The sequence below is a fragment of the Stylophora pistillata genome, chromosome 12, assembly GCF_964205215.1.
Source record: "Stylophora pistillata chromosome 12, jaStyPist1.2, whole genome shotgun sequence".
NCBI lineage: Eukaryota > Metazoa > Cnidaria > Anthozoa > Scleractinia > Pocilloporidae > Stylophora > Stylophora pistillata.
The window spans coordinates 3,230,723-3,257,500 of NC_142530.1; the positions used below are offsets into that span (position 1 = coordinate 3,230,723).

Below are 26,778 nucleotides of genomic sequence, written 5' to 3' on the forward strand. Positions count from 1 at the left end.
TCAGTTCCATACCCTCATTTAGTGTTCATCTAACAGTTGAACTCTTAAATTCGCTCTATATGTATAAGCTCAGATTAGTGAAGTTATCACGTTCTTAAATTTCTAAATAATTTTTTAAGACATACGTTGGTAACCAAAGCGTTTGTCAAGAAGAACGTTCAGTTATTGTTGGCTCACCCTACTTTATTCATTTTTACGAGAAGTAATGTTCACGAGAAGAGAAGCTTTCCAATGGCGTATTTCAAGGGTTTCGGACCATTGCTCAGCGCATCGACGTGACTTCCATATCACATTTTTGTAGAGTTTGAAGGACATTCATTTGTAGCTAATGGACCGAGGTGAAAGCTTAACCTAAGAAATGACAGGGTTGATGTAAAAAATGAAGGCAGATCATAAAAGCTTGGTAATAGTTGGCTCATCTTAAACTTTGAATCTCCGTAATAAGCGACATGTTTCCAAGCCATGAATGCAAGAAACAAACCCGGCAATCAGGATAACAGACAATTTAACTACGAAAAAGAAATGAACAAATGTTTAAACACGATTTTTCGCAATTTACGGGCGTTGGAGGAAATTCGGTGCGTTCGTGTTTCACAGAGGTGTGAAGAGGTGAAAACAGCACGAATTGTTGGCAAGGAAAATTCAAAAAGCGTTTCTCACGGTGCTAGCTCACCTGGTACAAGTTACACTTGAACAGTTAATACGTCTTCTGCTGTAACGAAAGAACGAGATAGTAAAAAGGATCTACGTGGAGCCCAAACTTCTACAGGAAGTAAAACAACCGCTACGAAAACTGACCCTTGGACTGCAGTTTTCGCAATCGAACATTCATTCCCGGCTTGACAGAAATGGTCGCGAAAACAAATCACGGTGAACTGTATCAAACAAGTGGGTGAATGGATCGAAATTGAAAGGTTTTCAAGTTTTATTTTGAACTGGTTTGCCACGAGCCAATTTGCAGTCAACCAAGAATGAATTTTTTGAAATAGCGCTCACAACAGATCATCGATTGAAATTAATAATATTGATGGTATTTTACCTATTGAGATACGTCTTTTTGCATCTAATCTGTCATACGACAAAAAGTTTGTACGACTTCCAGGCATGTTTTTTAAAATGGGCAGCACAGTGAACATGTAGTCGGGTTTTCGCTCTTACAGATTCATCGAGCGTTGTTTAATTCACAGGCTTGAAATTGTGCAACCACTTAAGTGCGAATTTCACAAGAAAAACTTAAATGTTAATTCATTAGAAGGATCGCACAATGAACTGATAAACAGTGACGTGTGTGTTTGTAACTTCCGGACTGTCCACACGGAAACACGTAGTTTAATAAAACGTATTGATCCGTTTACCTGCTCTATCACACTTCGTAAACCCGAAGATATACGAAGATCCAGAAATCCGGAGGAATCATTTTCCAGTGATTTTTATACAATTTACATGAGTCTTCAAGACAGGAATGTCTTCGTTTAAATTACGAAATGTGAGTGGACGTGACCTGAACTTTGCCTAGGGTCCTATTTTGGAGCATTTTGGAGGACCGTGAAATAATTGAAAGCCACAGAAAAGTCGAGTGGCATCTAAAAATATACCCTTATAAATAAATGCACTAGATAATGAACCGGCATCAGTTTTTTCTGGCAAATGTATTCCTCTGCTTGTTTATAATGCGGGAAGTTTCTGCTCTTTTTTTGAAAACTATGGCATTATATAACACGACATATTGCACTTGTAGGAAAGCAGAAAATTTTGATGGAACAATATCAGAACGAATTCGTTCTCCTCTCGAGTGTTGTAAAATGAACGAAAAATAAAAGAGTTATCATATCAGCCAATCAGAGGTAAAGAGTAGGAACTTCACAAGGAGCTAAAAAGTGAAAACCCAAAGAAAACATTTGCAGACGGTCTCGAGCGCGGGAAAACATGGAAGACCAAATCAGAATTGATCCCCAATCACACGATCATAGGAAATTACACAAGCTACGAGCGAGAATGCGGCTGCCTAGTAAGACCCCTTTTATTTATTTATTTATTTATTTATCTATTTATTTATTTTGCTGTGGTTTCCTCGTGTCGTTTTGTTTGCTCACAAGTTCCCACCTCTCCTGTCCCCAACGAAATGACTCAACATCACCATAGAAACCACCATTTGACTTCCACCATTGGAATTCAATTTAATTTGGAATGTTACTTACCCAAAACATACTTGACATTTCAAATATGTCATGCCGTGAACATTAATGAAAACTTGGCTCTTTCTGAAAACCTGTTAATCTTGTGCTAAACTATCTACGTGCGGCCGAACCATGATAACAGTCACACGATAAAACATGCGGCGTTATTTACCACTGTGTCTTGTCTAACTGTATTTCTAAACAAAGCAAAATAGGCTTCAGTCCTTTACTAAAACGAGAACTGAATGGTTTTACAGATGCATTCAAATGAGTTCGCGTGCATCCACGCACGATCGAGTAGTGCGCTTTTGGTGGGCGTAATGTTAACGTAATCTGGCTTAATCGTGACTGTCACGTTTAATTTCTCGCAGATATGGAAAATATTCAAGTTCTTAAATGTTTCACAATATTTGTTACGGCTTTGTTATCACAGATTTAAGCTGAATGTGTAGATTGGCAAACAGAAGTTTTGAGGTTGACATGAGCGGACAAAAGGTTGTAAGGAGTTAATTAGGATTCAAGTTTTGGTTACGCGTGTGATGAGGGTCAGGTGGTTTTCAACAGTGCGTAACTCGATGCACAATTTTTAGACTATGGATGCAAAAGATCGAGTTCGAAGGAAAAGCAGCTCTTCCTTTGACTACGAAAAGGAAATGGAGAAAGCTTTAGGGATGATTTTTCAAAATCTACGAGGTATAGAAGAGAGTCGATTTAGGACGACTTCTTATCAGTGCGATAAAAACCAGATGGCAAAACCACAAGGTGATTCAGAACAGACCTGTTACATTGCAGATTTGCCGGCACAAACTACAGATCGCAAATTTTCAGAAGTTGACAAGGAACAAGTTACAAATGTCAAGTCCAGGAGAAGATTACCTTCTGTGCCAGCTTCTAAGGCAAAGATTTTTCCCTCTTGACTGAATATGCAAAAAGGAATGTTTTGTGATCGGGATCTGAAAGATGTGCTTTGCAAGGGCAGACAGAAAATGAGACGTCGGGGTACAGTTATGCTTACGATAGTGGGACCAGGGCATTGGGATTTCTGCAATCGACTGTCCGCTGGCTTCAGAATTTTTTGGGAAAAATGTCATCAGAACAAGAAGAACCCAAGACGAAGGCAAGAACTGGAGATAATTTTTTTGTGCATTTTTAAGGAATAAGAAGAGCCGAATTAGTTACAGTTCGGCCGTTGTGTCGAACCTGGAGCGATAGAGTTTCTCAGTACAGAATGACATCGAGCTATTTCGAATGAAAACGCTGAAAACCGACTTTCCAATCTTTCACTTCCTTAACTAGACGCTGGTTGTCAAAAACGTTGACGGGGGTAATTTAGCGTTCGTATTACGACATATTGAACGTTAATTGTTATAGAGGCTTTACAACGATACGTCTATAGTAAACATTAATAACCTGAAAAATGCCCCAATGTTTGACTACCATCGGCGGATTACACGCCTACAATTAGCGCTAAATAAACATGTAATAAGTTGGTGAAAACATTGTTGCTTGTAAGTACATAGAGTGATTGTGGTTTTCTTTCCCAAGCTTAGTTGAAATCATTTCATTGTATGAAAATTAAAAATATCATGATTTAGCTCCTTAAAATTACAGGGCCGAGATAACACGACTCACTTTCGAGTTTAAGTAGGTGGTAAAGTAAACAGTTTGAAAAAGCGTTAAGTAATATACTGCCGGAAGAGCTGTTAGCAGGATGGACGCTCTAAGCCGCTTAGTTATGCGGAAGAATTTTAGTTAAGTAGAACTGCGTCATTCGTCGAGATACTAAAGTAATGATGTCAATCAGAGATCAAAACGAGACCTCCACGACCAAAATTGATTATTTCCTGTTTCCGTAGTTTTTCCAGATCACGCAGTCTGAGAAGGCAGTAAAACTGGATCCAATACCTAAATCTCTGAAGTAACATCACAAGAGCTGTATGACAGACAGTAATGAAAATTAACAATGTGATCTGGAAGTTGAAGGATTTTCTTGTAAGCTTCTTGGAGTAGAGGAATTCAAAACAAGCAAGAAAATTTCAGTCTGTGTCAGATTTCCGTAAGAATCAAACCAAAGAAATTTTATCGATCAAAAACTGCTAGGACTACCTCAACTTTCATTGGATATAATTTGATTAAAAATACCATGTTTCCACAGAACATTTTTCCCCAAAGTGTCAGCTCATGCCATCCACTAAAAAGAAACCGATCTGAAGTGTCTTATTCGTTGTTATATCTGTAAAGATTTTTTTTTTATTTTTGGGGGAGGGGGAGGGGAGGTTTCCCAGACTCGTTCCCTTGGCTGAGACTGACGTCCAGGAGGTAATCTTCAGGAGCTTCTTCGGCTGCTTTCCATTCTTTGTGAGCTTGGTTTTCTTGACAGGGATGTTCCAGTCCTGATTCTTTTAATTCTGACTCTTAAGTCGGCCAAAACACGCAATTTTTCCTCACCTGTATTCTAAAATCTATACCTGCCAAACTGCCATCTTCATTTACATTTTCACTATACATAAAAATATTTACGAAGTGGAAAATTTAATACTTATACAATTTACGATATAACACCGCAGTTCAGTTGCATTACTCATCACCCGTTTGGTCGTATTTTACATTACTTTTGGATGCTAATTGCAATTAATTATCGAATCGGCACTGGCATATTTTGGTTACTTCTCTTTCTCTTTTATTCGTTTGAAGATGACCGACAACGCGTGCGTTTTCGAACCGTTCCGTCTGTGGGAGGACTTTAGTTTCCGTCTACAGCTCTCGAGTCGCACTTAAAACGAGTGAGACTGGTACCCAAATTAACCACTTACACAAAATCCCTTTCACATCCAATATGGCAGATAATCAAGAAGAAACGTTGGTACCTTTGCTAAACGTTAAGATCTCACAGACTTTATACGAGGTATTATCTCTCAATATTTCCACCAATTAAGGATTCTGATGAAAAACTATGTCCTTTATGCTTGTAGATAAAGGAGTTGGAAGTCACGAACCATGAACTCAGCTGTCTACATCCGAAAAAGGTTTGTTATTTATTTTTTCGATAACAGACCTAGTGTTCCCGCTTTTTAGCCACGAGGATGAGAGAAATCTGGTTTATTTTCTTTATAGAGAGTATACGCAAGACAGGGATCAGGGAATGTTTTTTTTCTTTCTGATCGTACACGCGTGGTTGGCCAGTTCAAAAGTAAGTGGAATGCGTGTTACTTGTCATTTTGCAAACCCTGATTCCTCGACCCTTCTACTTCTAAACGCCGACGACACACCTGGCGAAACTCGCAATCGCCGCACCGGCACACCTGGCGATTTTCGCCGTTTTCCGAGATCTGTTTTAGTTGAAGGGTAAATAGAACACCCTTTACCTGTCAAGTTCGTCAGTTCTCGTCAAATGCTTGCTAGATTATGCTTTGATATTCTAGGGAAAAGTTACACATTCATCACACTAGAAAATTAAGGTTTGTCCCATTGTTCTGTTAATGACTACCTCAAGGGGTTAAGGGGTGAAGAAGTCAGACTACAAATGGAGACTTAAAATGCAAAAGTGGGAGTTGAAATCTTTTGTTTATTGCACAGAAAAGCTTGAAGATGCCAGAAAAGAGTTACAAGAGCTTAACAGGCAAAAGCAAGATGTTGCCTGATTGTAGCTTGAATTCTTGCTATCAGTCAGTGGACAATGAGATGCTGCTCAATGTGGAATTAATTTTCCCTGTCAGTCTGATCAGTCACTGGATCCCTTTAAATGAAAGTGTGCAGGCATTCTGACAGGCAAAAGCAAGATGCTACCTGTTCTTAGCTTGAATTCTTGCTATCAGTCAGTGGACAATGAGATGCTGCTCAATATGGAATTAATTTTCCTAATCAGTCAGTCTGATCAGTCATTGGATCCCTTTAAATGAAAGTGCATAAGGGATTCTGATAGCATGGGCATAGGACATAGGACTTGCATAGTCCTTTTTGTGGGCCTGTTACTAAAGAAAGTTCAATTTCTGTTTCAATAGTTGCTAGAGTCATTACTCTATATTAAAAGTCAAGCAAGCAGAATGAGAGTTATAGGCCCAGGCCCACTGGCCTATAGGCTGGCTAGGCCCCTAGCTGGTATCTTACTACCTTAGTTGCAGGTTCAGTTCCTTGGCAATCAATAAAAACATTAGACCTTGCCATAATCCTTAACTCTTTAACTCCTGAGATCTGATTGTTAATTCTCAACTCTTGCTGTTACACATTGTCTTGTAGATTAGTTATGAGAATTTGTTATTAGATCAAGGTGACAACTTCTACCTGATAAGTTTGAGTATTCTCATTAACTGTTTTCAGGATAATGTATAGATCTTATAGGGAGAAGTTACATGTTAATCACTTCTGGGAGTTGAAGGGTTAACCTTTGACATCCTAATATATAGATTTAGCCAAGCCTAAAAGTGGAGCTCCCAAGTTCATAATATTGATGATAACATAAAAGATGTGCATTTGCCAAAACTCATCTGAGACACCCCTCCCTTCGTTTTGATAGTCTCCCCTACCCCGTGCAATATGAAGGCACGTAAATACGTACCTACGTGTGCTCGGTCAGTCATGTTACAACCAGACGAAAAGAGGTTGACCATATTCCATGGTGCACGTGGGAGCCCCACTAAAATCTGCATGCATATTCTCCACACTTTTCCCTTTGCATTTCCTGTAGCATGAACATGGAGAATTGTTAAACACGTAAGAGTTTCTTTTATTAGTTTGGAATCATTTCCTGTGCTTTTGTGATCTTAATTAGATACAGACACTCTTAGGGGTTTTACTAAAAAAATCTGCGATAAAATATTGGAAAACATTACGCGACGTTTCACTGTTTCCAGAACGTCATTATCAAGTGAGAATGAAATAACAAAACTAAGATGTATATAGATGAGAAAATGAATGAATTAAGAGGCATTGAGAGTCAAACAAAGAGCCTAGCCTTAATGGAGTCACTCTGGGTGTTAAAATTAGGTCTTATTGTTCTTATGTACAACATTTTGTTGACCAGGCAATCCCATTTCGTGCTGCATGTTTTATTGCAGATTTTTATTGTAAAATGTTTTAACAAATCTTTACTTATTCGTACTCTCAGGGGTCAAAGAGTTAATCCAGGAGAGTGACGAGCATCTCATTTCTCCTGATAGTATCACCCTTGAATCAAATATTAAGGTCATACGGAAATAATTGCCAATGCAGGAAGCACTCAATTATGAAACATACTCTCCCGGTCAATACCATAGAAAAACTAGCACGGAGAATATGAATACTTTTATCTTATTTAAAGACGTTTTCTTGTGTAGTATCGGCGAGTATTTTACGAGTTGTGCCGTATTTTGATGAGCCGATAGGGCAAGTCAAAATATAAACAACAAGCAAAAATACTCAGCGATACTACGCAACAAAATATCTAATGAGGAATTTATTATCCATCATGCCAAATTGTTATTCTAGTGCGGGCAAATTTCGTGGATATTTCTGGAGTATACATATTATGTGATATTTGTACTCGTCTCGCACATTATTTGTACTCTACAAAGCAGTTGGATATTGATAATTTTCATGACTAGTTGGATTGCAGAGAGGTGGCCATTGAAGATTGATTGAAATTTAGATGGAAATTATGAATCATCTGCTTAGTTGTGGCTGTTTCATAGGGAGATGGCTCTTTTAGAGTGTCAGTCGGGATGATTGAGATTTTGGTAAATTGAAAATATGAATATTAATGAGCCAAAATTATAACTGAAAACATATTGGTTGATCAATATTCTGCAAGAATTAATTAAAAGTACATTCTCAGATCATTGTGTATTATTGCCAAAATTTTCCAAAGTACAGTCAAACCTCGATTATCCGGACCTTGATTATCTGGACTATTTGATTATCTGGACTTTTTTCTCTGGTCCCAATTTTTCATGAATATTAATTAGTTGTGATCTTAAAAACTCAGAGTTGCAAAAAGCCCACTAATCCTTTCAAAAGACTGTAAAAATGGTGTATTATCCTGTGCGCTTTTCAAAATTCGCAAGTGTGACGAGACAAAGAAATATTCTGTGTTATTTGTTAATACATACAGGCTGTGTAGCTATCACAATTAAAGTGATGTTTTATTTGCTGTATACATTTTGTTTACATTTCTATCTTATTAATATTCATATTTTCGATTATCCGGACTCTTGATTATCTGGACTCTTGATTATCCGGACTCTCGATTATCCGAACTCTCGATTATCCGGACTCTCGAAAATCAAGTGTGCCTCCTGGTTAGCTCAATGGATAGAGCGCTGGACTGTAGTGCTGGAGGTCGAGGGTTCGAGGCCCGGCCGGACCAACACTCAAGGTCTTAAAATAATTGAGAAGAATTTGCTACCTTTCTATAACATCAAGAAATGGTTAGATATTCTAGTCTTCTCGGATAGGGACAAATAAATGGAGGTCCCGTCTCCTGCAGGGTTGGGGCAGGAGACGTTAATTTCCCACACGCGAGGTTACTGTGTGATGGATGTCCTCCCCTGGGGTGGGATGGGTGGGTTAGGACAGCAGGTCCACATTAGCTATTACAGCTGCCAATTAATCAACCTGCTTAAAACAAATAAATGAACTTCAACATCCGGACTCTCGATTATCCAGACTATTTACCGAGGTCCCGATGAGTTCAAATAATCGAGGTTCGACTGTATTGATAAAAACATTTTTTGACAACAATGTGTTGTGACCTAAATTATAAAATGCTGATGTAAATCAGCATCTAAAATGGAGGCAGCACGGCCGAGTTGTCAGTGTGTTGGACTCGCAATCCGCTGCTCCCGGATTTGTGTCCTGCCCTGACCACTTCCTGGATTTGTTTTACAGTAGCTCTGTGTTCAAATCCTCGGCCATGCTTGTAAATAGCCAACTGGTTTGCCTCCAGCCAGTCGGGATTCTTAATGTTATGTTCAATTTGAATTATTTGTTTTGGTTGTTTATTCACGGCCACTAGTTCATCAGTTGAATTACTGTCGTGTTACCCTCCTTAAATAAAGTTATTATTATTATTATTATTATTATTATTATTATTATCATTATGTTTGTTTCAGGCTGCTACAGCTTGTGTGCATGGCTAATTCTATTGTATTTTGAAGCTGCATCAATGGAATAGTGTCAGTACATCTGCTTTGTTTGAAGGGAAGGGTATTCATGGATCTTGAATGTGACTGATGAATATTCATGACAAAAATGGGACCAGAGAAGTGAGTCTGGATAAAAGAAAAATCTGGATAATCTAGGTTCTAGGTACCACAGTCTGAAAATACTACCAGCTTGTCGCTGATGCAGCTGAAAATTGATTGTTAGCCATTAGGATTTTCTTGCTAGTCACCAGACAATAAAGCAGCAATAAAGGTAATAAACTTGTAGTCTTGTCAATTTTGTTTACGCTCTCTGGTTCTATGGAATTAAGTCTTGATTTGTTGTACATGTAGCAACTAAAATCTTGTTTTCTATCAAATGATCTGAATTTTCAAAAGGCAATATTCTCCAGAATACTCTAGAATCAATGATACTATTATTTAAATGCTTCCCACATTAACCCATGCAAATCATTTAACAAATATATTATATTTTGTAGAGGTCTACTATAATTGTAATGTATTTGGAATGTTGTAAGACGTTGTATTTAATAAAAATGTACAACTGAAGCAATGTTGGTTAGCATGATTAATTTTTTTAAGGCATGACATTGCCACAAGAAAATTTTAATCATGACCAACTGATGTTGCTATTTTATGCAAAAACCTTGTTTTGAAACATTTAAATAAAGAGATTAAAATAATGAAGGTTGATCTTAGATCATACCCCTAATCTGATTTTAGCGAAAATCAAGTGTTATCTAATTTTTAGTTTTCAACTCTTCATATCCATTGTCCTTTGCATTCTGCAACTGAACCAGTTGAAAGTGTCTCTACTCTCTCCTCCCTCGCTATTTATAAAGCTATTTTACTTCCTGTCACGTGTTGAAAATGCTCTCCAATGAAAGGTAACCACGCTTCCTTGAAACCGGTAGTGGAGAAAAACCTCCAGATGGTTCCTTCCGATGTTGAAGCTGGAAATTCACCGTCCTCTGTATCAAAAATGACTCCGTATGTAACAGACAGAAAGAAATTAATAGTGTGTTTCTTGGGAATATTTATATCGTACTTTTATTATGGTATTATACAAGAAAAAATGTGAGTATTTGTCAAATTATCACGTAAATTATGAAGTCGATTTAGGTCGATAGTTTGATATTTTTCACGTAAGTTTTAAAAGGGCTTGTAACAAAAATTGAGTTTTGTAGTGATGTAAAACCTTTGGACTCCTGACAGAACCAGTTTAGTATTTAATCTCCATAACTTTTCCCAATCGTGATAAATTTTTGGAGCCCCACTTAAGTTAATGACATATATCAGAGTTTATTTCAATGTTCTGTTGACTTCCCTTCCATCAACATGTCTACGTATTCCGTATGGGAACTGCAGTTCTAAGTTACGCAAGGTATTTTTGATGAACTAAGATCTAATAATTATGAGTTTTTTTTTGTTCTGTGATCAAGCCTAATAAATTCCCTGCACTCTGAAGAGAAATTTCGTTGTTTAATGATAAATTTTTGTTCACTAATATGATTCACTTCTTAATTTTATCTGCTATATTTTCTCTCAGAACACGAACATCGTATGGCGAAGACAAGGAGAAATTTGTTTATGCTCTCTCTCTGGTCTTTGTTCAGTGCATTGTGAATGCACTATTTGCTAAAGCAGGTAGGTTGAGAGTGTTGCATGTGGTGAAAGATATATAGTTGTAGTCATTTTTGCCTTAGGAACAAGTGTGTCCTTCGAAGATATTTAAAGCTACGATCTCATCAACCTTTTGACTCCTGTGATCAAATATCAACTCTTCACTTTGTCTGCGACACACTCAGTTCAATGTTAGCCTGTAAAGTTTAATGTTAAATTCAACAGTATCCTCTATATTTTTTTCCTTTGCTTTGCCTTTCCCCTTGAAAATGTATTGATACTCTGAGAAGAAATTCCTATTTGATCACCCCCAGGGTTTAAAGGTTCATGTGATATATATCAACAAAAGAAAGAAGAGGTACGACTTTTTACCACAATTGGCAGTAATGTTGCAATCTGATTGGCTAATTTTCCTTTCTCAAAAAGAGTAAAGACAATGTTGCTTGCATCAAGGTGTCACAATCTTGGTCACATACGGAAAGAATAATTTTATTTTGACATTGATATTGTTGCCTGTGCCTTGAGTCCCCAACAGTTTGACCACTGTATCACAAATATTATTGTGGATAAGAGCGCAGACCACGCTAAACCACTGTTGATTTGTTAATTTTCTCAGTTCAAACATTGATAAGCTCTTTTTGAAAAGTTAAACTCTTGAGTCTTTTTGTTCCCTTTCTCTTTACATCCAGCTCTCTCAATGCAACTTAAGTAGATTTTAATATAATTTGGAGTGTACTCTGTTGATAGTTTAAACATGATTTATTCTTGAAAGGTGAGAGTGCTGTAAGCTTTGCAAGAAAAACAGAAGACAAAATCAGAAACAATTGAGAGAAAGATCACCATTTTTTATCTCAAAGGGGACTCCAGAATTTCCTGACATGGCCAAAATATTCTGGTTAGTTATAGATCCCTCCTCATGAGGTTATCGATCTGACCAGCCAGTTTTCACAAATGGTATGCATCCAAAATGATCAGGAGAGTGGTGGTGAACTAATCATAGTGCTCATGTTCTGTCTTAGTTATCAGACTGACATATAAAAATGAAGCTAAGGATACAACTCCATTCTGCTGGTATGGGATCTGTGCTACCACCTATATTGGGGCAATGCTGGCCAGCAACAAGGCTCTACAGTGGGTGAACTATCCAACCCAGGTTGGTGTACATTCCTGTGACAAACTGTTAAACAGCTCAAAGTTATGGGGGGAGGGGGGGGGGGGTAATTAAATGATTCTGGGGAAAGCTTTGTGTACCAGAATGGATTTTTTCCTTTTGCCATTTAGATCTACCTTAATTGAAGCCAGACTTTCTATTCCTTTACATCCAGTAACATCAGTATGCATATTCTCAATACTATTCTCTGTACATTTCCTAAGGTGCTGACAAGGAGAATTTGTCAATAATCAAGAGCTTCTTGAGTTCATGATCATTTCCTTTATTCTTGTGACCTTAATGTATGATTCATTTTGTTTTACTGGCAGGTTTTAGGAAAGTCATGTAAACCCATTCCAGGTGAGTGATAACATAAAGTATAGGTATACAGTGGAATCCCGATTTCTCGAACCCTTGGTTTCTTGAACCTCCTGATATCTTGAACCAAACCTTGTTTCTCTTGGATTTGCTTCACTTGTAATTTCACCCCCGATTTCTCGAACTCCCCATTTCTCAAACCAAGTTGCGTTTCCCCCTGGAGGTTTGAGAAATAGAGATTACTCCATGGAAAATGCGCGTGTACGATTTTTATTCACGAGTTGAGTAGTATCAGAAAATGAATGAGTGAGTTTTCTGATACTCCTCAACGAGTGAATAAAATCGTACAAAGCATTTTCCATGGTGTAATTTGTTTATTTTATAGATGTGAGATTTTTGAAAAGAAATATTGGTGGTCAATTTTATCAGTTTGGGTGCACATGTTTAGAAAACCCATTCAACTGCTATTATAAACTAAAATATAAAGTTCTCTTTGTCTTTTGAAATGTTTAGTGAAGATAACAAATCCAAATATGTAGACGTAAATGACAACTTGGAGAAAAAAACTTGACTTAGATTTACAAGTCATAAATGTCGTAAATCAGAATGTCACTAAATCATGAAAACGCGCAGCGTCATACACTTTTACGCTGAATAACACAATGCAAACCTTAACCAATATCAGTCAAAAACAGTCTGCAACTTTCATGAAAATTCAAGGCAAACTTACAGTGTACATAACTTAGTCATCATCGGAGTCGCTGGATACTCTGATTCTCTTCCACTGATGCTTTTTTGTAATCTTGTCCTTCTTTTGTGCAAACGCTTAAAATGAATTCACTCAAAAGTTCATTCAGCGCGGCGGGAGGAATTTCAGCTATTTCACTTCGTGCTTCTCCTTTTGTTTGAAGGAACTCTGTAAACAAAGCCACATCTCGTTTCGTTTTCTTCACTGTGTTCTGGTTTTCTTGTTCTCCAATAAAAGTCTCAATGGAACCTTCCAAAGAAGCAAACCTTGGACTAGCCATGTTGGATTCAAGAGTTGGAGTGAAACTCGCGGGCCACGATTGTTCACTAGTGAATTTTCGTCGTTCGCGTTTGTGATTGGGTAAACGATGTTTTTTCATTAGTGAAAATTCATCATTCGCATTTCCTAATGGCTAATGGATTTAACGTACTAGTTTTACGCGGGCTTTTTGTCGTGTGTAAATCTCAGTATCTATGAAATAAATCGGGATTCCATTGTAGTCATAAATGAGTGACAATTTGATCTGCATGCTGTACATTTCTGTCATGAATAACAAGTTTTCCTGTCACATGTGTACCAATTTTCTTTCTTTAATTTCTTTCAGTGATGATTCTGGGAGTTCTTTTAGCAAGGAAAAAATATCCCCTTTTGAAATACCTTTGTGTTCTACTTATTGTTTGTGGAGTAGCTTTGTTCATGTACAAAGAGGTGAGATAATCTTATCTGTGATCTTAAAATGGGAAAAAGAATCTCTTTCAAAAAGAATGACATCTTCAGTTGATAAAATTGTTTGCTAGTGGGGAAAAACAGAGGGCTTAATGGAAAGAAGTTCAGTGACTTGTGTAAACAGCTATATTCTCCCTCTAAATTTTAATGTTTTCCCTTGGGGATTTTTATTCCATGCAGGGTTTAATGACCTCCAAAGAGGAGATCATTAAACCTATGATATGACAAGGAGTTTGTATGTAACAATCAAGAACTTCTTAAGCTGGCTATCGTATCCTTTCTTCTTGGGACCTTACTGGTTGATTCAGTGGTGAAGCTGTAAGGAGAAATTTGGTGATAGCCAGTCTTAGTAAGGGGTGAAAGGGTTGGGCCTTGGCTGGCTAAAATATCACACCTTTCTGTTCAACATTGTGTTTGCTACACACAACATGATCAACATGGGGTGTTTAAACACTCCAACATTTACTCAAGGAGTAAAATTCCTTTATCCCTGCTATTTACACATTGGAAGAAAAATACGCAAGAACAGCCAAAGCCGGGGGCTTAAATGGCCTTAGGTCAGCAACAGAGATGTGAAGAATTTACAGAAGTAGAAAAAAGCTTTAACTAAAATAATTACAATACAATTAAACCAAGAAAGAAAATGTCGGTCAGAAAAAAAAAACTTACAATTGAGATACAATACTTGGTGACTAGTTTAAATATTTAAATGACCAATAATAAATTCCTATAAACCACACAAACAAATACAAACAATAATATTTGATCTATATCAAACATGAAAGGCAATTTAAATGCAGTATTAAGAAAGAGGTCGCTTAAGGATCAAATATGCTTTCTGAACATGTTGTTGGGTGAAAAATGTTTGATCTTTTAGCTCCAAAGGATGGTGAAGGGTAACTTGAAGTTCTTACTAAATTTTCAAACTGATGATTCATCGTAGAATAAGAAACAAGTAGCAAGTGACAGTGGAAGCTGGATTGGATTTGGAGAACTCCTCTTGGTGAGTAGTGTCAAAAATTTAGGGCTCAGGGTAGGGTGGGAAGGGAGTCCAGGTGGAAATGGAGAGTGTGGGATGGGTAGGAAGAAAGAAACAAAAAATATCATCATTCATACTGCTCGCAAGAGAGAATAGGGTCAGAGTGAGGCTGTGTGATTTATTTTTTCAAATACTGCCAGTTTTAGGCTTACGACACAAAAATGACATCTGAGTTGGAATGCCTCAACAATTTTCAGTTTATTATTCCCTTAATTTTTTTTTTCTTTTACTGGTAAAATGTGTGCACATTGACATAGTTTTAACGGGTTGAAAGTTTATAGCTCTCCTTTATTTGCAGCTTGTATCTCTGACATGTACATAATTCTTTACAGGTAGAAAATTAATTGAGAGCTTTTCTTTGCAGCTTGTATCTCTGACATGTGATGGGTTAACAGGTGCCGTTCAGGACAGAATGAGAGCAGAACACCACGTGCAGTCACACCATATGATGTTTAACATGAATTTCTGGTCAATTGGTATCTTAGCGATCAGTAAGTCTCAGCGAAACTAGCTTTGCTTCTAAGTTACCCAAATTCAACACGTAACAGTTTCAAAGGAGTACGCTCCAGTGTGCGCGTTCTGGTTTTTCATATGAGGTCAGGCCACAAAGTATTTTTGTTAAAAACGGCGGCGTTCATGAAGAAAAACAATTTGCGAACAGTTATATGTAGTCTATACTTTGGAATCTCAAAACGCGGTAAAAGTTCTTATTTGTATTTACCTTTTATAGACGGACATAAATCGGTAAGGGTTTTTAGAGCAAACTTCAATTTTAAAACTGTTTTTTTGAACGCTGTTATAAAACATGTTAAAACGATTTTTGAAGCGATGAATTAAGACTTGGCAAACTGTGCCTCGCTCATTATGCTTGTTTCCCCCTGGCGTTCATATCTTTTAAAAGTAACCTTGTAGTTAACCTGTATCTCAGGGGAAAACGTAGAAAGTTAGGAATGGTATTTTCTAGTTGAAGCTTTTTTTTGTTTTAACAGTTTTACTGGTTAACACTTGATGGATTTCTTAGAGCAGTTTAATGTTAATTTTATTTTTTGTGAAGAACCACCATTAAGTTTTTTTTCTTGTTACGTCCACAGCTCTCTTGACCAGTGGTGAAGTTTTCCAGTTCATAGCATTTTGCCAGCGGTATCCATATGTTTTACTACACATACTAACATTCAGCGTGGCTAGCGCTGTAGGACAGGTATGACCAGTTTCAAGAATTACTGTGATCCTCATTATTAGGGCGCTTTTCGATTGGGTGTCGTCAAACCAAATCCAAAACCAAAGAAATCACAACTGCTAATGAGAAGAAAGAAAAATACCCTTAAGAGCTAATAAGAACTCAAAATAAAAACAATCAAACTGCCTAAAGCGCGGGAAAACTTAAAGCGCGGGAAAACCTTAAGCGCGGGAAAACCAAAAGCGCGGGAAAACCCGGGTGACTAAGTCGTGATCGGTTCTAATTTTGAATCTGATTGGTTCAGAAAGTGGTTCGAGTTTTCATGACCAATCACAGAGCGAAGTAAAGCAAAACCCTAAGCAATCCCTGGTTACTTTCGACACTCACTTAAAAATAGTTCTATTGCAAACGTATTGCAGATTCTCGGGCCACTCTTACAGTCACCGGCGAGTGCTTAGTGCTATGTCACAACTCGATTAGTAGTGTATTCACGGTATTCATTCTTTACACCCGAACATCAGTGTGCATATTCTCCATACTGTTCTCTTTACATTTCCCAAGTTGCTGACAAAGGGAATTTGTTTAACAATCCAGAGCTTCTTTAGTTGGTGATCATTTCCTCTTATTCTCGAGACCTTAATGCGTGATTCAGTGGTGATATTGTAAGGAAAAATTAGATGCTGGTCACTCTTGGGGGTCAAACGATGAAGGAAAAGTGATTTGTTATAGGAATAAAGAAACGGAAATGGACAGCAACAACAACAACAATAACCAAAAAAATATTGATAAGAGTGAGCTTGTAGAGTGTAGGCTGCATCTGATTGGCTGTAAAGAGATGCTAAGTTCACACTGATTGGTGAGCGGTTATCAGATCGACGCCGTTATTTTCCAGTGGATGAGTGAATCCCCTAACTCTTATGTCTTGCATGAAGATTGGTTCTTCCTTAGAAGTAACCGCGGTTTTACTTTTTTGTGGACTTGAGGGCGCTTTCTTTCTTTTGCCTAGCAAAAGCTTGGCCACGGTCTTCCGGAATTCTCGAATCTTGAGCGCGTAGATGATGAAATTGGCAAAAGAATTGCTGTAGTGCAAAAACTTGGCGAAGTAAATCAACTGAAGGACATAACAGCTTTTGCAGAACATAATGATAATGTTCATAATGTAGAAAGGGACCCACGTCAGGATGAACACAAGTGTGATTAAGGAAAGCGTTACCGCCAGCTTTTTTTCGTGTTTCGTGCCGGTCCTATGGTTCTTGCTCACAGGCTTCCTAACCTTGTGCCAAATCATAGCGTAAGCGAAACAAATTAGAATCAGTGAAGTGAACACGCAGACGAGTATGGCGTAGTTGAAGACAGTTTTTAGCATATCTTTGCTGGTGAAATTGCTAAGAACGCGAATCCCAGCAACGCAGGCCGCCAAGAGCCAGACCAGGCAAATCTCCATTAAGTAAGTCGCTCTGGTGATAGCTTTGTGCTTGTGAGGGCGAAATACAGAGTATGCGCGATCTAGGGCTATAGCAACGAGTGCAAAGATTGACGCGAAACCCATAAATGCGTCGATAGGCAGGTAGATCTCGTTAAACCGGATTATAATCTCGTTTTTACGCAGATAATAAAAGAGCATTTCAGTTACGTACATTGGTATTGAGCATGCGCCAACCATAAAATCCGCTACCCCCAGGCTCACCAAGAAGTAATTAGTGCGGGCGTTGGCGAGCTTTTTATTTGTGCTGAAGGCTGCGATTGTAAGCGAGTTTCCGACGATGATGGCTACTGCTACAATAGCGTAAGATATAGCCCAGCCTAGCAAGCTCGGTATTAGGACGTATCCTTGTTGGTCGCCTTGATTGGTTTGGTTGTTCTTTGTATTCGTAAGGTTAATCATGGCAGAATATGGTAGTCTGGAAGAAGGAAGCAAATTTTGTTAGAGGAACCTACTCAAAGCGATTTATTTCTATTTTCTCTCTGATTAAAGTCGTACTCGGGGCTGACTAGAATTGCTGAAGCATATCCTAGACGATTTCAACTATAAATAAATAAATAAATAAATAATTTAGCAATGGACATTCCACTGGGTGGCTCTCCTTGTCTACTGTTTCCAGATCAAATTGGAATTTGGAATGTTGGTTTTTGTGGAGGGAGGAAAACCGGAGGACCTGGAGAAAAACCCTTGGAGCAAGGACGAGAACCAACAACAAACTCAACCCACTTGTGACGCCATGTCCGGGAATAGAACCCGGGCCACAGTGATGGGAGGCGAGTGCTCTCACCACTGCGCCATCCCTGCTCCCTTCTCCTGATCCTGAGTAGGGTACTAGTCTACCGTAGATTAGCCCCCCCCCCACTCCAAAATTTCTACTAGGTTCTCTTCCCCTCCGCCCCCCCTGGCAGTTTATCAGTACCCATGTACACTCTTGAATTGGGAAAGTCTGTCAGGATATTAGGTCTTGCCTAAGAACACAACACAAGGAACAAATTATTCCAGCCAAATTCAATTGTGCCAAACAAAGTTTGGGCTTGAAGCGCGGTAACATGCGAGTAGATCGGGAGTGACTTTTGGTGAAAATTTATTTGTTAAGAGATTGGCGCGAATTTTCTTATCCAATCACAGAGTGCAGTGATGCAAAACTAACGCAGTGCCGGATTCATTTCTGTAATCATTTCGGACCGCTTTGCAAAGGTGACCATCGTCTGGTCTAAGGTAGAAGTGTCAACTTGTTGGTGACAAAATTCTCTTACGGTCTGTTCAATAACAGTCTGTGGCAGTTGATAAATCGACAGAACTTTTCATTGAAATGTGGGTAAGGTTTAGGAACGTGTAAGCGTGTTGAAATGATATCTGTTGTAAACGGTTATCGGAACTTTTCGAGGGTCTCTGGTATCCTGTACTTTTTCCCAAATTGTGAAACTTTTATTTCAAAGTCGTTTCTAAAAGCTAGCACAAAAATAATAAAGTTCTCAGGTTCGTTTTAAATGTACTTACTTTGAAGAACGGCTTCAAAGCTTTATATTACTTAGAAAGTACATGCGCAAAAGTGTTTTCTTTGGCGTTAGATTTTTTTTTGCGTGCGCTTGGTAAAATCCGGTTTAAGTGGCGATTTAACTTTTGGCCTCTCATCCAGCAACCGAATACATATTTGTTCAATCTTTTTTAGCAGTTAAATTTGTCCTTGACTCAATAGTATTTTTTTCTCTGTGTACTTTTGTGCGTACAAAGGAGACAGGCTAACGAGACAGTTCGCCTCTGTTTCAAACAGATTATCACTGTCATCTTTCTCGTCAGGACGCACTTGAATTTCTGCTTGATTTTAACCCAAGCTCTACCGTTCAGTTCAATTACATGTTGTTGAATTTTTCGTTAACTGAGAGCATTTCACGTCGTTTTCGTTTACCCACGAAATGACATTCGATGAAAAGTCAAAACTGTAAAACAATGCAGCAAAATGAAAACAAAATAAAAGTCACCATTTAGCGGTCATAAATTTCACTTTCGCAAGCATTTAATTTCCTATTAAACGATTTTTCAATTTCTTCGTCCGTGCAAAGTTTACTTTTTTTTGTCAATAGCGTTTGCTTTTGTGGTGCGGAAATGGCTTATTTAACCAATACCATGACATGTACATTTTTTCCATTAGGTCATTGAAAACACTTTTTTCGTCCTTTAATAATCGTTCTGCTAAGCTCAAATTCTGTCAGATAATTTTATCTTCATGCATTATCACTTTAATGCGTTATCTTTCTGATGCAGGTGCATTTCAAAACATTTTGACCAAATACAAAATGGGTCTTTTTATCGACTTGTATTATTCTTATGTTTGATTATTTTTTGTAGTTTTTAAATTGGGTCTCATTGAATAGCTCGAAGCGTGCAGTTTTTATTATTGTTATTATCGTGGTATGAAGGGTTTGAATACGAGCTGAAAGATTTCACGATGTCAGCGTGGCCCTTCATTTCATTTTCGAAGCTTCTAGATGAAAATCATGTGATTTACTGAATTTCAGTATCGTTCTTTCACTATTTCCAATATCTGTGCTCCTATATGATATTTCATAATTAGAGTTTGGCTTTCGTATTGTTTGTTTTTCGAAATATGTAGCTTTGAAAACTTCATCAAGCGAGCACAATTTGATGTTAACACTCAACTGCCTTTTGAAGACGTTGCCAAGAAATTGAATTTTGGATTCAATTCGGAGCACTTGGCATGCGCTTGTGAGCAAAGTCGCCGAATGCACAATGGTTATAGTCATACATAAAATGCCTAACGATAGTTTTTTTTTTCTCACCTGTCGACTCTTAAGCCTGCTTTTTAGTTTTTTTTCTTCGCTTTTATCTGAATAAACCACAGCGTTTTTGGAGCTTTTGACGAATCGCTTTTCACTTGCAAGCTAAGGAACCCGGTAGCGGTAGCTGTGTTGTAAATTTGCCTTCTTAATGTGTTGCTGCCAGCGCCTTTTGTTATAAGCAGCAACTGTTATTGCTTCCTGTGTAGCAACCAATAGCACTTTGCGGTGGAGATAATTTCTCACGGACGGATACGACATCCAATTTGGCGCTAAATTTCCTTACGATAAAGAAGTCGATGGAACTTTCGGTTTTATGCGATAGCGATATAAAATCGTTCTCGTCCAGTTTCCGCTGAATGTTGTGAAATGTGCGACAAGCTACAAACGTCATAAAGATAAAACGCAGTTGGTTGCAATGCAGTTTAAACGCTGGAGGAAAGCGAGCGGTCCTCAAGACTGTCATTTGCCTTAATTCATTTTTGTCTTGCAATAAAAAATATCGACGAATCTCTTTTGTTATTAAGTCACTAAAGTTTTCGGCTTGTGTTTGTGACAGCGGGGGAAACGTTCTGTATTTTATTAAGTCTTTTAATTCTCTTTTTGATTGTGAATTAAGAGGGTACTTTGTGAACTGTATTTGATGCTTTTTGTGGGCTGTAGAAATTACTACATTTCCGACAACGCAGGTAACCTCTTTCGTTTTCTTCTGCATTAGTTATGCGGGAGTTTTACAGGAAACCGCAAAAGAAAGGTTGGAAATTATGTCTGATTGTCAGAAAAATGGCGTAAATTTGGTCTGATTGCGGAAAACAAAGGCAGGAGTCGTGTCTAATTTTGAGGGAATAATTGATAGAAAATTATCTCTGCAGGCAGAGGAGATATAGCGGTAATAAACTGGGCCAATTTTCCAGCATCGAAATGGCGGGAAATTGAGCGTGTAGCGTTGAAGAAATGGTGGGAAATTAAGTGACCTTATTTGAAAAATTGATTTGCATCGCGAGGATGATGGCGGAAAAGAAAACTTTTACGCGGTAGAAATGGCGGAAAGTTAACCTCTAGTGTGGAAAGAAATTGTGGGAGAACATTATGATGTAAGTGAAGATGTTGGAGCAGATTCAATCGAGTTTTTTTGTTCTATTTTTGATTAAGTACCGTGGTTGAAATTTATGAATAGAGTTTAATAGATTACCTAAGAATCTTGGTTGAAAAGTTGTGATGTCGTCTATAGTTACATCGCGGTAACCTCCTGATGGTTATCAATGTCTAAATTATCTTTGCACTCATGACTTACTGTCAAGTGTGCGAGGAAAAGACAAACTGATCAACAAAAGCTATTGGAAAAAAGTGTAAGGCGGCCAGTTTGAAGAATTGACATTCTGATCTGTTGTTGACCCCGTCTAACCAGCTAAGAGGGAGGTTATTTCGAGAAGGCGAGCGAAACTCCTAGAACTATCCTGTACCAATCTAGTGTCCGATCATTACGCAATGCGATTTTTAAGAAACTTTTCGATTAAGAAAAGGGTTGAGGACCAAAGAAGATGCTACATATGAAGATGAATAATCTAAAAGACTTAACAGGCATCCACACACTTTCATACAGGAGTTGAGATTCATATTCAGTTACATCATATGATGATACACATCTCTGTTTATTGGTAAGTCACCTGTGATAACACTCTTTTTTCCCACTGAAACTAAGATTTTAAGTTCCGTTAACGCTTCACTATTCAGTTTTAATCTCGTGTTTCGATTTATGTAAGCTTTTATCAAACTTGAGTTTGCGTAAGAGCTTTTGATGACGTTTCCTATTTGTTTATCATTTCTTTCGGAAAGTCTTGTCATGATTCGCGTTTGGCCTGAGCAGGTACTCAAACGAACCCGGCTATTAAAAACTGTCGGTTATTGTAACATAACATTTCTGCTAATGCCAGTTCGTTTGGCGTATTAAATTTCAAACCAACTTGCCTGTTTTCCTTGCACTTGAAAGCCCTTCAAAATTGTGGATACCTTTTGTTACGAGATGTCTTGGTTGTAAACAACAAGGTATCCCTCTAATAGCGTAATTCGTTCCACAAGCTAGTGGAAATCGTGGCGGAATATGTAGAGAAAGAGGGGCTGGTCACAGTCTGAATCGATTGGTACACCGAAAAACGGCTTATGAATTCGTACTAAACATGAAGCTGAACAGAGCAATTCGTTCTTGCACAAGTTAAGAAAATCTTCACGGTGCAAGTTTGTTTTCAGTCGGGGAACCAGAGAACCTTGCAATACTTGACCTACCCTGGGGTCGAATTTATTTCATGATCGCTATTTCATTCTCAAAGAGAAAGCCTATTAGTAAGGCAGTGCTTGTATCTTACTTTTTGTGTGTTGAAGACAAATTACTTACGAAGTGAATGTTAGTTTAAGGTGTGTTTGATAGGTGTCAAATTTTTCTCTACTCCACCCCAGTCGTGTCCAAAATGTTTGTGGTGCTAAAGTAGGGGAGAAGGGGGGGAGACCTCTCACTTTCTCGCTACCCATCACACTTCGCGCTTCCATTCCGCCCGCGTCGGTTGCCCCCGTTTGAATTAGACTGGGAACGAGTCAGGAGTTGTTCTGTGCGGTAAACTTTAGTGGAGGAATTTCAGAAAGAGCCTGGGTTAAAGAATTGAGGCTTGTGCTTAAACCTCTCGCCTTTCACCAATTAACTACGAAACCTCATCTTGCGACCGAGGCAAGAGGGTGCTTTGGTTTCCCCGTTAAGCCTTCAGCTCCTGGAAGTGATTAACATGTAACTTCTAATGATATCCATACATTATCCGACAAACAGGTAGTGAGAATACTGTTAATACTCAAAATTATTATGCGGAATTTGGTATCTTGATCTAACACCAAATTCTCACAAGTGTATTAAAAGGAAATGTGTAGCGGCATTAGAGGGGAGAATTAACAACTAGATCTTGGGAGTTAATGGTAATAGAACGTAATCACTAATATCACATAAATTAGATCATGTTGTTGTTTGCTTTACAATTTCCGTTCTGTTTTTGTTTCCGTTGCAGAATTTCATCTTCATGACCGTGGCTAACTTTGGCCCCCTGACTTGCTCCATCATCACAACAACTCGTAAATTCTTCACAATCCTCGGCTCGGTGCTCTTGTTTGGAAATTCGCTTATCGCCCGCCAATGGCTTGGTGTGGTTTTTGTTTTCGCTGGACTCACACTGGATAGCATATATGGAAAAGCAAGGAAAAAAGCGTAGAGAGATAATTATCTGAAAATTAGGTAGTACAAGTAATTTTGTGGTCGGAATCGGTAAAACGGTAGAGAATAGTTGAGCCAGCGGTTTTCGTTAACCGGTCGATTAGGAATTTACTTGTTTTCTCCCGCTGTCAATTCAACAAAGAAACAAATATATTTAATAGTTTCTGTATGTTTGTTAATAGAAAATCTATATGAAATAGTCGTAGTTTACAAGTTAGTATAATGTGAAAGCTGAGAAACGAAGACTATAGCGTTTAGAACGCCGAGCACGTTTTGGTTTCTCTCAGTTGTGATGGGGTTAGAAGAGTAGCGGTCACTGTCAGAAAACCAAAACAGCTTACGTGAATCAGAAACAAGTGGATCAAAAATTTGGTACACGCATTTCCTTTCGACATAGGCGGGGGGGAAGCGGGTGGATGAAGGGGGAAAAACTTGTATTTTTCAACGAACAACTGCCTCAAGCCCTCATATGCATTCTCCGAAGTGGACCCGGCCATAGATTAACTGGATACTGTTCCCGGAGATCGCCAAGAAGTTTTCTTGTAGTGGCAACTAGTTAAAAGCCACTCATTTATTGGGAACTTTGAGTCAGGATAGGCGTTTGGCCTATTTCACTTTGACCCCTCCCCCCGACCCTCCCTCGTTTCCCCCCCCCCCCCGCCCCACACACACACACACACCCCTTTCCTCACCATTCAGACACAGAAGCGTTTCCAAAAGCATAATTTTCCCTTTGGAATCGCCAAAGCATTTCACATTAGTCTTAACTGTATTTGACGTAAGTTTAAAATTCTTATCACAGGATAACTAAAGCAATTAAACCCAAGTGTGTGTGTCTCTTTGTGTTTGTTGTTGTATTGTTTTTTCCGTTTGAACCGTTCTACTCAATGCCTCGGTTATTAAGCATTGGTCATCGTAAGGATTTAGTCCGTATAAGTTTGATGTTTACAGTAGCTGTAAACGGCAAAAAGGAACTCGGGTTTTATTCACCTTTCGAAAATTCTTAATTCAACCCTGTAGAGAAATTGCGAAAAAACCTCTGTTCACCGTAAATTCAAATAATTTAAGTTTCAGGTGTAAGAACGGCTCGTTGTGACTCGATACCTGTTTAAAGAAAAGAGAAATAAGGCTCGTGGCTAGTCTGAAGAATTGTTGCGTCTCAGAACACCGTTACTTCATGATTTGAGAATTATGAGATAAATAGTCGTTAAGTATCACTAACAAAGCAATGCTGTTTACAAATTGGAGAAAACGAAAAAAAAGACTATCATAACGACATACCAAAGAAATATTTTTTTGTTTAAAGTTCATTTCTGACTCTCGTAATCGTTCTTGTGGGACTTTGGAGGGGAAGAGAGGGGAAGGTGAAACAATAATGACAGATTCCAGTTATTCAGTGAGAGAAATATATCATAAAAATCAAATTAAATTTAGTCCTATTTCTCTTGTCTCGTCATTTAACACAACTGAAGTTTCGTGTAACATCTTCGCGGACTATTTTTGACAGGCATTTCTTGTAAACTCGTTCACTCGACTGGGGGAATTTTTTCTTAAAAGAAAGAAATTTCTTTCTCTGAAAAGAAAAGAGAAAAAAAAAAGCTTATTAAAATCTATTGAGTTACACTCCCACACATAATTAGGTTGGACTCATCTCATGAGCAACGTCCACGATGTTCTCTCGCCCCTCTCCCCTTTTCAATTGATGACCAAGTGGGGAGGCAATATGTGATTAGTGTTGGCAGAAGTCTGGGAATGAGTTCTGCTTCTTGAGCCCACGTACCAAATGGTATGATTACTTTTTTCAAGATGGCGGACGGTGCGGATGGTTCAAGACCTCAGTTTGGAAACCGTCTTCTCTCTGATCCAACCAAAGTTTTTGAGCATAATGCTTGGTGAGACCAATATAGATTTTGATTTATTGCATCAAAGGAAAATGTTATATGATTAAGCGTTTAGAAAACAAACGCAAGATCCAATTTGACGCAATTACATGTCTGAATTGGAGATTTTAATTTTTTGTTGGGGACTGACCACTCACTTTTGCAGGGACAATGTGGAATGGGACAGTGAGCAAGAAAAAGCTGCACAACAGAAGATCAATGAAAATTCTCTTATTAAACTAGGAGAGGATGAACAAGGTACTTCTTGCGAGCATATCGATGCTACACTGAACTGAAGTTTTATTTCTCATTTAAAGGGATCATTTGAGGTTTTGCTCTGAGTTTCTTATATGTGAACTCGGTAAGATTTCCACTCGGCCCATACTTCATTATGCTTTCAGTTCTTGGATAATGAAAGCAATGGAGAAAAAAAAGATTTCCTTGGGGCTATGGCTTTGTTTTACAATAGTAAAGACCTGTGGGAAAATCTTATCATAAACTCTTTAAAGATTCGTTATCAGACCTGAGTCTTACTTTACAAATTGAGTGGGGTGACCTCCCTAATTATCACATTTTCATTGTTGCTTTGTATGTACGAAATTTTAATGGAAATGTTCGCAAAAGTTCTATTTTCATAGGAAAAACCTCAAACCAAGAAACCAGTTTTTCCCCCACCAACTGAGAGTAGCTAATAAACAAGGTTTTCAAGGCCATAAAATTTTTTCTGTCCAATCCACTTTTAGCACTGTTTGAAGAAAAAGCTGGTAGCTTCTGGGATGAATTTTACTTGCAGCACCAAAACAGGTAAAACTGGTCTTAAATGCCTAGGAAAAAATGTAACCTGGGTTTTCATAGGGTGCGTCCAGACTTCTCTAGAGGCTTGTCTGCTAAATTATGTGTTGTCTATGTTGTAGTTCAATTTTATACTTGGTTCAAATTTTATTTTCGTTTGTTCTCAGTCATGTTAATGTATAATAATGAATTTGAAACAAAAGAAAATAAAATCTGAACCAAGGATAAAATTGAACTACAACATCTACACTAAATGCTACACACCCAAACATCACTAGCCATTTTCTCTGTGCTGTTCGCAATACATTACTGTTCTCCATCGCTGTCAAGGAGATTTTTGTTTAACAATCAGGCTCCACTTGTTCATAGCGCGGATGACCCTATCCCACGGATAAATCGCTATCCAGCGGATAAGTGTTACCAAAACATACTGCACTATCCACCGGATAGAGATTTATCCAGTGTATAGTGTTATCCATCC

The 26,778-nt window shown here is 38.2% G+C and overlaps 4 protein-coding genes and 1 long non-coding RNA gene across 7 annotated transcripts in view; 3 read left to right on the forward strand and 2 right to left on the reverse strand.

The window, feature by feature from the left end:
- Nucleotides 1-318: 318 nt before the first annotated feature.
- Nucleotides 319-864, reverse strand: LOC148718417 (uncharacterized). Its single transcript, XR_015994326.1, has 2 exons — nt 674-864; nt 319-351 (listed from the first exon to the last, which is right to left on the reverse strand). It is a non-coding gene; the product is annotated as an uncharacterized LOC148718417 (long non-coding RNA).
- A 4,091-nt stretch (nt 865-4,955) lies between these two features.
- LOC148718418 (ASNSD1 upstream open reading frame protein-like) lies at nt 4,956-8,305 on the forward strand. Its single transcript, XM_088742063.1, has 4 exons — nt 4,956-5,082; nt 5,150-5,203; nt 5,292-5,367; nt 5,754-8,305. The coding sequence occupies exons 1-4, from the start codon at nt 5,014-5,016 to the stop codon at nt 5,816-5,818; spliced, it is 264 nt and encodes an 87-aa protein (XP_088598189.1). The 5' UTR covers nt 4,956-5,013; the 3' UTR covers nt 5,819-8,305.
- A 1,907-nt stretch (nt 8,306-10,212) lies between these two features.
- Nucleotides 10,213-24,462, forward strand: LOC111319767 (solute carrier family 35 member B1-like). Of its 2 annotated transcripts, none has more exons than XM_088742061.1 (9): nt 10,213-10,390; nt 10,863-10,960; nt 11,956-12,089; nt 12,416-12,446; nt 13,757-13,860; nt 14,822-14,881; nt 15,282-15,408; nt 16,009-16,115; nt 17,970-18,158. In XM_088742061.1, exons 1-9 carry the CDS (start codon nt 10,245-10,247, stop codon nt 17,973-17,975), a joined length of 813 nt encoding a protein of 270 aa, XP_088598187.1. In that variant the 5' UTR covers nt 10,213-10,244; the 3' UTR covers nt 17,976-18,158. The 2 variants fall into 2 exon arrangements, with proteins under 2 accessions (XP_088598187.1, XP_088598186.1); XM_088742060.1 differs by lacking the exon at nt 17,970-18,158 and adding an exon at nt 23,423-24,462 and having other exon boundaries at nt 10,214-10,390.
- Nucleotides 15,185-20,537, reverse strand: LOC111323516 (adenosine receptor A1-like). Its single transcript, XM_022926892.2, has 2 exons — nt 20,379-20,537; nt 15,185-17,995 (listed from the first exon to the last, which is right to left on the reverse strand). The coding sequence occupies exon 2, from the start codon at nt 17,977-17,979 to the stop codon at nt 16,939-16,941; it is 1,041 nt and encodes a 346-aa protein (XP_022782627.2). The 5' UTR covers nt 17,980-17,995; nt 20,379-20,537; the 3' UTR covers nt 15,185-16,938.
- A 900-nt stretch (nt 24,463-25,362) lies between the features above and the next one.
- Nucleotides 25,363-26,778, forward strand: part of LOC111323436 (tRNA N(3)-cytidine methyltransferase METTL2-like) — a 22,708-nt gene continuing 21,292 nt past the window's right edge. For both annotated transcript variants that reach the window (XM_088742059.1, XM_088742058.1), the window contains exons 1-3: nt 25,363-25,517; nt 25,672-25,763; nt 26,249-26,309. In XM_088742059.1, the coding sequence (XP_088598185.1) occupies nt 25,414-25,517; nt 25,672-25,763; nt 26,249-26,309 (257 nt within the window). In that variant the 5' untranslated portion in view covers nt 25,363-25,413. The remainder of the gene's footprint in view (nt 25,518-25,671; nt 25,764-26,248; nt 26,310-26,778) is intronic.

What these genes read in the sequence shown, in the direction of transcription:
- LOC148718418 (XM_088742063.1), top strand. Translation starts at nt 5,014, where the DNA reads ATGGCAGATAATCAAGAAGAAACGTTGGTACCTTTGCTAAACGTTAAG. An exon ending in GCTGTCTACATCCGAAAAAG is followed by an intron (nt 5,204 to 5,291) that starts GTTTGTTATTTA and finishes TTTTCTTTATAG; the next exon opens with AGAGTATACGCAAGACAGGG. An exon ending in CGTGGTTGGCCAGTTCAAAA is followed by an intron (nt 5,368 to 5,753) that starts GTAAGTGGAATG and finishes TTTATTGCACAG; the next exon opens with AAAAGCTTGAAGATGCCAGA.
- LOC111319767 (XM_088742060.1), top strand. Translation starts at nt 10,245, where the DNA reads ATGGTTCCTTCCGATGTTGAAGCTGGAAATTCACCGTCCTCTGTATCA. An exon ending in GGTATTATACAAGAAAAAAT is followed by an intron (nt 10,391 to 10,862) that starts GTGAGTATTTGT and finishes ATTTTCTCTCAG; the next exon opens with AACACGAACATCGTATGGCG. An exon ending in TGGCTAGCGCTGTAGGACAG is followed by an intron (nt 16,116 to 23,422) that starts GTATGACCAGTT and finishes TTTCCGTTGCAG; the next exon opens with AATTTCATCTTCATGACCGT.
- LOC111323516 (XM_022926892.2), bottom strand. Translation starts at nt 17,979, where the DNA reads ATGATTAACCTTACGAATACAAAGAACAACCAAACCAATCAAGGCGAC.